At 44.5% G+C, this 12479-nt stretch overlaps 1 protein-coding gene across 1 annotated transcript in view; it reads right to left on the minus strand.

Moving 5' to 3' along the window:
* Positions 1 to 1366: 1366 nt before the first annotated feature.
* LOC115376649 (sodium/hydrogen exchanger 9B2) overlaps positions 1367 to 12479 on the minus strand; it is a 12243-nt gene continuing 1130 nt past the window's right edge. Inside the window, exons 2-13 of the mRNA XM_030076369.1 lie at positions 10335 to 10440; positions 9030 to 9200; positions 8699 to 8841; positions 8384 to 8511; positions 8119 to 8200; positions 7148 to 7241; positions 5439 to 5545; positions 5189 to 5338; positions 4432 to 4540; positions 3407 to 3543; positions 2143 to 2317; positions 1367 to 1781 (exon numbers count right to left, since the gene is read on the minus strand). Coding sequence (XP_029932229.1) covers positions 1693 to 1781; positions 2143 to 2317; positions 3407 to 3543; positions 4432 to 4540; positions 5189 to 5338; positions 5439 to 5545; positions 7148 to 7241; positions 8119 to 8200; positions 8384 to 8511; positions 8699 to 8841; positions 9030 to 9200; positions 10335 to 10440 — 1491 coding nt within the window. The 3' untranslated portion in view covers positions 1367 to 1692. The remainder of the gene's footprint in view (positions 1782 to 2142; positions 2318 to 3406; positions 3544 to 4431; positions 4541 to 5188; positions 5339 to 5438; positions 5546 to 7147; positions 7242 to 8118; positions 8201 to 8383; positions 8512 to 8698; positions 8842 to 9029; positions 9201 to 10334; positions 10441 to 12479) is intronic.

Consider the following 12479-nt stretch of genomic DNA (forward strand, 5'->3'; position numbering starts at 1 on the left):
GTTTCCATGCCTGCCCTTCACACAACAGCACACCAGTTCTGAAGAGCTGCCGTTTCTCCGTCATGTGGTCCGGCGGCTCAGGACCCCCACAACGGGCCGTGGACCCCAAAGACGAGGTCAGAGTCTCTGGGACCCCCATGTGATCAGACCCAGTTATTCCAAAACTGTCCATGCTGCAGATTAGCAGATTAGCAGATTAACAGTGAAAACTGTGGAACGTATTTACATTCTCTCCTCAGGCTAAATAAATGTGGAACACACATGTGGAATGGAAATATTTACTGTTTTCTGTGTAGAGCGTTTCCATTACTGGAGGTGGATAGGCCACGCCCACATCACACTCCCTCATGGCCGGTTGGTGTGAAAGGTCGATCGGCTATTCGTTGATTCGTTTGGAAGCTAAATGCAGTTTTGTGATCGGTGACGCCCACCGCCACGTCTCAAACAAACAAATGACCCCCATAAAACCCCACTGACAGGTGTTAGTCACAGCTTTCTCCTGCTGAGCAGCTGCTGGTTTGATGCCTTGCTAAAGAGCACTGTGGCAGTGTCACTACTGCTACGCGTACTACTTTATTCTTCACTCTGTATTTCACAAGTGGTTTACTTCTCTTCCTGCTGTTTACATGTTTGCAATTTGCAAAAACGACAGGAATAAAGCCACAGCATACACACAACATGCATGACAGTTGTACAAGCCAACTGATTTTACACTCCCACTGAAAATGATTCTTAAAAATAAAAGAGTAAATGGTGTAGAAAACATCATCAAAACCACAGCAACTGCTGCTGCTGTCTGTCTGTCCTTGTGGTCGTTGCTGCAGGCGGTTTGAAGCCACAGTCCTCGATCCAAACATGAACATGAGCTCTGCTGTGTGGCCATGTGACCATGTGTGTGTGTGTGTGTGTGTGTGTGTTAGTGTGTGTGTGCTGAACTCGGTACACAACACAAGGCATCTCAGTCTCAGCTGTTTATTGAGCTTTTTATTGAAGGCACATAAAACATGACAGAGTTACAAATCAGTTTGCATCGCAGTAAAACATGGAAATATTCATCTCAAGGTGAAAAAAAAATCACAATACATCTATTCGCGGTGACGCTGCTGCCGCTTTCCAACTCCAACGATTATTTTGCTAAGAAAAGCTAAAACTGCGTCACAGCTGGGTGAGCTCTGAGCAGCGTTCCAGATGATAATCAAATTCAAACTCGCCGCTGAGACATAAAAACATCCGATTTACAAATATGTACACTCGTGAGCAAAACGTTAAAAGTATAAAGCAATATAAAACCACACTGACAAGAGGATTTATTTATGTAAATGCTGTTTGAAATGTCCCGTGTGTGACGTCATATCTGTCTTTTTTTTTTATATTTCAGCATTCGCTTTCAGATGATAAAAACGAACGTACAAGCCGACGTCCAAATTGTTAAAAAGGATTCTGAAAGTTTTGGGATACTGCGTTTATTTCTCATGTAGATGATCGGTTTAGTGATCTGGCTGGCAGCAGGCCGGCCGTTAAAAGCCTTTATCGATTTGTGTCAGCATGTTGGATAAAGAACCGCAGAAACAGTCAGCAAAGACATTTTAGTACCAAACAGTCAGCAACTACGAGAGCTGTGTCGTCTGCATACGTGGGCATGTGCGTGTGCTTCAGGTCTAAAATATAAAGCTTTTCATCCAGTCAGAGGCCTCATAACTTGCTCTCATAGGAGACGATCACCTTCTCCTGACCAATCCCGTTGCTGTCTGGAGGTGTGGCCCCGCCCTCCGGTTCATCTGCTGAGATTACAAATTAAAAGCGTCAATAAATAATAAACCATTACAGACAAATAAAGTGCATAAAAAAAGAAAAGTGCCAACTGCTTGTGTATTAGCTTAACCCAGAAATGCCTGGGTTAGAAAAAGAGAGTGAGAGAGGGTGTATTTACTCTGTCAACCACTTCAAAACATTCTTGCTCATTCTTGCTCTGTCTTTCATTAATGAAAAACAAACGCACCTCTCTCTCTTTTAACTCTGCCTTTCTTTCTTTCAGGTTTGTAAGGAAAGAAAGAAAAACTGAAGAAAGGCAGCGGCATGCTTACACACGTCTGTCAGTCTGCATGTGTATGTGTGTGTGTGTGTGTGTGTGTGCGTGCTGACCTTTGACCTGTCGTTTCAGGAGGCGGGGCCCCGCCAGGCCGATGCCCAGCGCTCCAATAGGAGCCGTGGTCAGGATGGCCAGGACGGCGAGCGTCAGCACATCCAGACCGAACTTTATCAGCTGCTCGTCGCCCTCTTCCCTCGCCATGTCCAGCGCCTTGGAGCCGATGGCAGCCTGACACACACACACACACACACACACACACACACACACACACACAAACACACAGACACACACACACACACACACACACACACACACACACACACACAGACAAACACACAGAGGCCCACAGAGGAAGTAAAAAGGGAACGAAGGAGAAAACAGAAACAAGGCATGGAAGGAAGAGAGAGATGCACTTACACACACACACACACACACACACAAATATGCAGTCGGGCACACACACACACACACACACACACATTAGAGCTGTGTATATTCAGAACATTAATGTAGTAATATGCACATTAGAGACAAACTAATCAGGAGCTGATTTCCAGTGTTTTGGTCAGCTGTCTCAGTGCTGCGTTCAGGTGCTGCAGGAAAAGTCTGACATCCCAGACCTCCCAGCAGCTAAACAGCGTTGCATTAATGTGTAGTTTAGTAGAAAATTCAAACCAAGGAAAATCTATAACTGTTTGAGACCCAGGAGGCTGTAGGCATGCTTTTATTTTGAAACGTATTATTTCGCCATTTAAAAAAATTCACTTGAGTACTTTTTTTTTTTTTGTTTTTAGCTTTTTGGGGGGGGGGGGGGGGGGGGGGTAATTTTCCCATGAATTATGACATTGTTTTGTAAATTTTTTTGTATTTTTTTTTTCAATTCCTTCAATTTAAAATATTTTCTTTTATTTCATTTATTTTCTATTTTTCTGGTCATGTCTTGCTGATTCGCTCACTGCCTTGTTTCCATGTTTCTGAAAGGCGTCACTTTATTTTGAAAGGGGACATTTAAAGATGACAAAGATGATGATGATTAATGTGTATGAATGAACTAATGCACACATTACTGCACAAAGAACATTAATGTACTAATGTGGATGGTACACACACACACACACACACACACACACACACACAGCATTAAACATGTTATGTGTAATTTACCCCCCTCTGCACCCACCCACACACACACACACACACACACACCCTGCACACACATACATTTACAATACATGCTCAAATGCGGCTTGCAACACACACACACACATAAGCCACCACCTTGCGTACACACACAGGCACACACACACACACACACACCTGTACGGTGGCTTTGGGCAGCCAGGCCACAGAGATGAAGAGCTTCTCCTTCAGGTTGAATCCTCCGAAGTGAACCAGCAGGAAGGTGACGAGCAGCCGGATCACCAGACCGATGCTGATACAGGCCAGCCCCAGGCCTGCACACACACACATACACACACACACACACACACACACACACACACACACAGGAAGTGAAGTGTTTTGTGGTTCCTCCATGCTGACAGTAAACAGAGGAAGAGGCGGGTGGTGTGGTTGTTCAACACGCCTGCAGCCACAGGAAGTGACCGTCCTCGCCTCCTCGTTCCTCTGAAACAGGTTTTAAATAAAGTTTCCTCGAAGTCAGGCGTGTGGGACGTCCTCATCCACTGATCCACCTGGGCCAATCATACGCTCATTATCATCTCATTAACTCATTATAACGAGAGGTCTTCACACTCTAATGGAGCCTGTTTCTTGCTGTAATTTCATCATACCAGCTGATCTCAGTTCAGTTCAGAGGGTCAGATCAGAGTCAGGTCATACTTTACCTTGATGTTAAAGTAATGTTTTGTCCCATTTTATGTTAAAAATGATATTTTGTCCTTATAATAAGATAAAAAGATAAAAGATAATTTACCTTTCTGTTTCTTCATGCCTCACCAGGTGTGTGAGAAGATGAATTTCTATTAATTATTATCTAACAACAGTTAGAAGGTGATTCCAGACATTTTATTTACATGATATCTGGAAAATGAAGCTTGGAGAACGGCTGCACCCACTGCTGGAGCTGAGGAGACAACCTGAACATGTCTTTGTTTTCTGTTGTTTTGTTGTTGTTTTTTTTTTTGGTATTAATTTTGCATCAGGGCCGCTTGAACTCACCAAACCGACTCAAGTTTCTTAGAGGCAAAATAAAACCATGACTTCTGTCACGGTCAGAAATCTGTTCTGTTGTAGCTGCAGATCGCTTCACTAATGACATCAGAGTCATTGGCCCCGCCCACAATGAGTTGACCGAGGCAATCACAGCTTAAAGCTCTTACCCACAGTGCTGGGGCTGAGGGTTGCTATGGTGATCTCTGATCCAATCAGGCCGAAGAGGAGGGGCTGGAAGACGTCCCAGGACCGGCCCACCATAGCCGCCACGGGGGCCTGGAGAAACCAGATAATCCAGATTAACGTGATTCTGTTTACGTAGTTACCTTGTTATCAAAGTGTTTCAGGTGTGATGTAAACAGCTACCTCGTGTTTATTCCAGTTTTGAGACGGTGACTATCTAGTCTCTGATCTGGATTAAAGTGTGTCAGCTCTTCTGTGTTTAATGTTTAATCCAGATTAAAATGATTCAGTGGGGTAGTGTGAACAGGGAAATCTTGTGTTTAAATCAGATTAGCATGTGTCTGATGTGATGTAATACAAAGTTATCTTGTATTTAATCCAGAATAAAGTTGTTCTGGTGTGATGAGAACACAGTATCTTGTATTTAATCTAGATTAAAGTGATTCTATCATGATGTGAACCAGATTAAAATGGTTCTGGGGGGTAGTGAACAGATCAGTTCTGTGTTTAATTCAGATTAGCATGCGTATAGTGTTATGTAAACAAAGCTTCCCTTTGTTTAATCCAGATTTAGCTGATTCTGGTGCAGTGAAAACACAGTTGTCTTGCACTTCATCCATACTAAAGTGTTTCTGGTGTGATGTGAACAGTGTTGCCTTGTGTTTAATCCAGATTTAAGTGTTTCTGGTGTGGTGAGAACACAGCTAGTTTTTGTTTAATCCAGATTAAAAGCCGTGTTACCTTGTCGGCCTTCCAGCCCAGAGCAGCCAGGAAGGCGAGCACCAGCGTGGAGAGACCGCCGGCTCCGGCAAAACCGATGACGTGACTGAAGAAGACAGAAAATATGGAGAGACCCAGTAACATGATGGTCCTCCTCAGCACCAGATCCTCCTGCAGGAGAAACCCACAGAGAAACAGAAACGTAAACATGGCGATCAGAAAGACAGAAACCAGACAAACAACACAGAGAACAAAAAAAAAACAAACATGCCTGGTCTTTGCTGGGGAAGCAGCATATGAACAGACCCAGGATCAGCCCGGCCACCATGCCGCCCACCACCTCCAGCAGACCTTTAAGGATGTTCATCCACGTCGAACCTGCAGCGGAAACACAGCGGGGGAACATAAACAGCGTGACGCCCGGCCGTGACACAGGAAACAGGAAAGAAACACCATCACACACACATCTGCAGCCTGGGGCAAGCACACACACACACACACACATCTGCTGTTTCAACCACACACTCGGCTGTTAACCCTCGTCTCCAGGCGCCAGCAGAGCAGCTGGCTGGTTTCTCCTCTCCAGGCCTTCCACAGCGTGAATGTTGGGATAACACTGGAATAATTTAATATTATTATATGAGTCTGAACTGGTTTTGGGTTGAGAAGCAAAAACTCCTATATACATTTTGTCATCAGTTCTCATTTCCATTCACACCCACTGTGCTGTTTAACCTCTAGATGCAGAGGTTGGACAAAAATCACCCGTGTTGCTTCTTTTCGATGAAAACATTTCATCTTTTCACGTTCTTAGTGTTCCTCAAAAATCCTTGTCTTGTTCTTTTAAATTTCTTATTTACTTTTTGTCCTTTCAAAGATAACAGATATTTTACATTATGACTCAAAGTTTCCATGAGTGGTTCAAAAATGACCCGAATGCATTTCCTGTGGAATCTTATGAGAACAAGTGTAAAGCCTGTTCACTGTCCAGAGTGTAACCACTTACCAAAACTGTTTTACACAGTATTTTTTTTTTTTTTTTTTAGATATTATATCATATCATCAATATTATACACAGCTTTTTACTGCCAGAATGCTTTCAGGACACTAAATTGACAACAGTCGTATAACATTGCACATTTATGACGACAGGTTGTTTAAGTATTTTCTTTAATCAACAAATCAGCCCTTCTGGATAACCAGCTAACAACGTGTACCTACGTTAGCTAGTTTGTAGTAGTAACAGCTTTATTGTATGGTGTTATTCAAAACAGCCTGTCAGCATTATTATTTGTTTGATGGGTGTTTTGTAGCGAGAGCAGAGCAACACGACAGAGGTAGATGCTGATGCTCATGTTGATTAGTGAAAAATACACTGACTCTAATAGCGGTCATCTTTGACCCACTTACGGATCAGTGCATTTTCCAGTCACTTATGCATTTAAAAGGTTAAATGACACATCTTTCCCTTGCCTCTCACCAAACAGGCTGGCTGACTCATTTATGAAGTGTCACCTGCAGCGCGCTGACCTGCACGCTGCGTCTGAGCTGCACAAAACACTTCCTGCATGGCCCCAGAGCCGCCAGGTGCACGGGGCCGAAGGAACGCCGTGTGCACTTCGGCCTAAAACCAAGACGCCGACATCCTCTCGAATGCTACCCTTTTTGAACGGAAGCTAATACAGGCTCACTGAACGACCTGTGTTTTTGTGGAAATGATCTGTTTACCCTTTGACACCGGGATCAGTGACAGATTTAGGGTGTTTAAATGTTTCTGAAAGCCGTTCTCAAACATGTAACCCTTTAAAACCTGAGCTAATTGGTTGATTTCTCTCAAAAACATGGGGGGAAAGGAAATGAGAAATGAAAGAAATGACCTGAAATTAGTAGGAGTTATAAAAGATGACCTGACAGTTAGCAAAGATAATGATTGAAATTGTGTGTGTGTGTGTGTGTGTGTGTGTGTGTGTGTGACCTCACCTGTAGAGAAAGCGACTCCCAGGCAGGTAGAGAAGCCCGTAATGGCCAAAATGTCATCAAAGCTTCCAGCAGCCATCAGCAGAGTTGGAATTCCCTGGAGAACAACGCAGAACACTTTGGAACGTTAAAAATCTCAGAGCATCACAGAAAATCTGAGCCGGGATGTTCGATACTGAGGCATCTGAGCGCGCTTCACGCTGGTGAATCCAACCACTTTGTGTCAGAGCTCGTGTCGAACCACGATCGTCACTTGACCGATGTCGTCTGAAGCTTCGAAACTCACTGAAGCTCCAGAGATGGTTCAGCTGATCTGAAGGTTTAGGAGGTATCCCGCTCCTTGTTTAACCCGCTAAAAACAACTGTCTCAATTCCTGTTCGTCTTCACAAGTGACTGGGAATAATCTGACATTTCGATTTTCCCTAGTAAGGTAAAGAATTGGGTTTACGTCTGTAGATATGGTATGTGCAGCTGTATGTTTTCCACCAAAAAAGTTCAGGTTCACAAATCGGTTCGGTTCAAGAACTGAGGCGCAAACTGAGGAACCCGGGCCGCGTTTCAACCAGTGTTGGAGTGGGACCGTTGCATCATCAGTGGTGCATGTTGCACAGTGAGGTAAATCCTCTGGAAGAGCATGACCACGGCATGGCAGTGACCCCATCTGAGTACATGCAAGATGAAGAGTGTGTAAATTTTTTTTTTATTTATAGACGTGTACGCATGCTTTCTGTTTGGTAAATAATCTAAGTGCAAAGACAGATTCACAATTTGGTGTTCAAACTAGAACAGAAGCAGGTTGTTTGTTGGTGGAAAAGGCATAGCAGTGTTATAACAGTATCTCATCAGCTGACTCCAGGCTGAGTGGCTGCTGTAATTCGTGCAGACCACCAGATGTCGCTGTCGCTCTGTTTCTAAAGCCTCAAAGCTTCTTAGAGAACGTGTGCATTTTTACAGCGGTGGGTTGTAGTTGTACCTTCTCCACTCCGTATCCCTCTTTCTGCAGCAGCAACATGGACGGGACGACGACCGCCGGAGACACTGCGGCCAGGACAAAACTACACACACACACACACACACACAACCACACACACACACACAAACACACACACACACACACACACACACGGGAGGGAGAAGGGTAGACTCTGTTTCGAAACAGAAATTTACTCACCTATATATAATTGTGTATAGTACGGTTAAAGCAAGTGTGTGTGTGTGTGTGTGTGTGTGTGTCCCACCCCAGTATGAAGCCCCACACCCAGGGCAGACCAAGCAGGAAGTGGGAAACCACAGCGACTACACAGGCCTCCACCATGCAGGGTCCGATTGCAACACGTACACACACCGCCTTGAGACGACTCAGCGCCTACACACACACACACACACACACACACACACACACACACACACAAACACACACACACATACATGCATGCAAACAGTAGAGCGACAATATCATTTATTAATTGTTAGGCATTCTGACGTGTGTATGTTTCTCTGTGTGTATAAATGTGTGTGTGTGTGTGTGTGTGTGTGTGTGTGTGTGTGTGCACCGAGGGGTCGAGGCCCAGCCCTGCTCTGGTCAGGATGATGGCGAGTGCGATGTTCCTCAGCGCTGCAGACCATTCGGTGTCGATGTAGACGGCGTCGGTTACATAGGGAACGTTACGCAGCACCAGACCTGCAATCAGCATGCCTGCACACACACACACACACACACACACACACACACACACACACACACACACACACACACACACATGAACACAGTCATACACACATGCATACAAACAGAACAAAGAAAAAATACTAAATAAAAAGGTATTTCAGTCAGATTATACTGGATTGTATTAGACTAGACTCTGTTAGATTAGATTAGATTACCCAGCAGAGGGGGGAAGGGGGGCAGCGTGGGAAACTGGATCATTCCCACCAGTTTCCCTCCCAGCACGGCACAGATGAAGAGAATGACGATGCCAAAGAGGTTCCCACCCGGCAGACACTCACTTCCTGTTATGGACCAGACGACGCCGAACAGCAGAGCGAACAGACACGCTGGAAAACATCGTTAACGCAGCGTTACAGGCTGATTATCAATCATTACTGCCTGTTTGTATTAATTAGTGTTATTTCTGCTGGTCCTACAAATTGCCTAGAAGGACCCCCAAAATACCCCAAATTCCCCAAACAGTTAGTACCCCAAAGTACCCAAAGGAACCTGAGAAGGTTATTTCAAAGGACTCTCAAAGTACCCCAAGTGCCATAAACTTTATCCAAAAGACACCCAAAGATCTTAAAAAATTACCCTAAAGGACCCCAAATGCCTCAGTTACCCCAAGTACCCAAAAGTACCCCAAAGGCTTCAGTTACCTTAAAGAACCAAAAAGTACCCCTAAGGCCTCAGTTACCCAAAGTACCCAAAAAGACCCCAAAGGCCTCAGTTACCCAAAGTACCTAAAAGGACCCCAAAGGCCTCAGTTACCCCAAATACCCAAAAGGACCCCAAAGGCTTCAGTTACCCCAAGTACCAAAATGGACTCCAAAGGCCTCAATTACCCCAAGTACCTGAAAGGACCCCAAAGGCCTCAGTTACCCCAAGTACCCAAAAGGACCTCAAAGGCCTCAGTTATCCTAAAGAACCCGAAAGGACCTCAAAGGCTTCAGTTACCCCAAGTACCCAAATGGACCCCAAAGGCTTCAGTTACTCCAAGTACCCAAAATGACCCCAGAGACTTCAATACCCAAAAGTATGCAAAAGTCCTCAGTTACCACAAAGTACTCTAAGTACCCAATGCCCTCAAACAGTTACCCCAATGTATCCAAAAGTTCCACAAAGCCCTCAGACAGTCATCATCAAAAGGTTCCCTGAAAGTGTTAAGGTACTAAAAATGATCCTTAAATATCCAAAAAGTGAAATGTTACCAAATAATATCCAAAGGTACCATAAAGTTCTCAGTTAGTCAAAGTACCAAAAAGTGTCCAGAAATATTATTCAAAAGTATCCAAAAGGTCTAAAACTGTTACCCAAAAGTATTCAAAATACCCCAAAGTGATTGAAAAATTACAGAAAACTACCCTAAATACCTACCCTACCCTAAAACACTACCCCAAAACTACTAAAAGGTGCAGATACCCAAAAAGCAGTTACCCAAAATACACACACACACACACACACACACAGAGCTGTACCCTTGGTGATGACCAGGTTGAGGAGGCCCTGCGGTCGAGGACATCTGTCCTTCAGAGCCACACAGGGAGCACAGCAAGAGGAAGACTGTGGTGTTGTCATCTTCATCTGCGCACACACACACACACGCACACACACACACACACACACACACACACACACACACACACACACAAACTCACACATCAGAACCAGACATAGTGACTGTTGTTCACATGATGTTACAGTATGAAGTGGAACAAGACTGTAAATAAAATCTGACTGGTAATAAACAGCTCTCTGGGACAGATGAAGATAAGGAAGCACATGTGAGCGCACACACACACACACACACAAACACACATTTATAGCATACACACTGCTGTTATGTTCATGCTACTGTGACAATTTAGATCTTAAAATACTGAAATGACAACAGCAGCAGCCGTGGTGGGGTTTCCCTCCGCCTGTTTTCGTGTGAACGTTGAATTTGTGCACAAGAAAACCTGAACGAAAGCTCTCGGCATGTCAACAACGAGACAACATGATACACACTGATGGAAACAGTTTATTTGAAGAAGTGATGCTGTAGCGGGCACCTCTGACGTGTGGTTCCACTCCACTGATGGAAAAACACATTCTGCGTGGATGGACTTAAAATTAAAATCGAATCTGTCTGATGGCAAAAAAAAAAAAAAAAAAAAAAAGAAATGGAAAAAGTAAGCGATGCCTCTTTGCTGAGATGCAGACCTGCTCACTGGACTTTTGGATCATGTACAACCGAGGGCTGTTAATGTAAGCTCAGCAGATCCCCTCATTTTCTGAACTGCTTGGATGTCAAACTGTGAATATGTGTAGCCTACAGCTGTGCACTTTTTAAAATAACTGGCAAGAAAACAGAAGTCAATCTTAGTTTCCAGAGCCTATCCACATTACCTAGCTGGTACTTTACTAGCGAGTAGGCGAACGTCCTCCTAAACTCTGTGTTGTTGTTGCCGTTGTTCCTGAAACAGCTCATTAATCTCACTATTAGATTTGTGTGTACGAAGAAATGAGGCTATAGATGTAGATCTCCCACGATGAGTTTCCCAGCTTGACTTTTCAAAATGGCTTCTGTGTCTATGAGGTCAACAAGCTGTAAATCCTGTCCTCCATAACAGAACACATCCCTGCACACCAAACCATGAACGAGATGAAACCACAACCCCGGTAGTGTGTGTGTATAAAGTTATTAGAGAAACTGCCTGAAGCTCGAACAGGATCTTTGCACATCGAGTTTCAAAACCGTGGCAGCCCTCATGTACAGACGGTCTCTTTTAGAAATGTTTAGGATTTTTAGTTGGACCAACGGTGTTACAAACTATTGTCACCAACATGCATGGATCTTATTTGGTAAAGTGATATCCCAGGGTTTTACAGAGTCAAGGCCACTGGTACAGCACATATGACATTTCAGCATATCCAGATTGTGTTCAGATTGACTTTAGAATGTCTGGACAGACGAAAACAAACAAACAAACAAACAAACAAACAAACAAACAAAACATGTTAAATTAGATTTTTTCACAATCGGATCCAACCCACATCTGTAGGTCATTTGAAATGTGATTCCATGTAGATTTCCACGGGCGTGTCTCAGTCTGGACTCTCAAATCGGATTTCCGACTGTGTTTTGTGTCAGTCGCTGAGTTCTGCAGTGGAACCACGTCAGCACCACCCGGACGGCGTGGACAGGCTGTCTCAGGGTGTATTCAGACTTGTCTCGTTTCGAGCAGTTGTTCCGAAACAGGGAGCGTTTCCCCCCAAAGATCGGTTCGTTTGGACACGTGTGAACACAGCGCTCGCTCTCGGATGCGGGACAAAACAAGCAGACTGAGATCGCCTGGACGGGCTGGTCTCAGCTCGCTTCCTCTCGAGCCCCGGAGCGATTCGTCTGCAGTGAGAACAGAACCAACACACCTGACTGAGAGCTGTGGTTCACCCTCCAACAGAGGGGGGGCAGTAATGCACCCAGCTGCCAACCATCAACAACAACAAAAAAGAAACAGCAGAAGAAGAAGAAACAGCAGAAGAAGGGGTTTTTGACGTAGCCCGTGTCGCGAAGATTTAAGGGGGAAGGATCGGTCTGACGGATCGGCTGCTTTCACAGAAACCCGATCCAGGTCAAA

This window comes from Myripristis murdjan, chromosome 18 (genome assembly GCF_902150065.1).
Source record: "Myripristis murdjan chromosome 18, fMyrMur1.1, whole genome shotgun sequence".
In the NCBI taxonomy this organism is placed as follows: domain Eukaryota; kingdom Metazoa; phylum Chordata; class Actinopteri; order Holocentriformes; family Holocentridae; genus Myripristis; species Myripristis murdjan.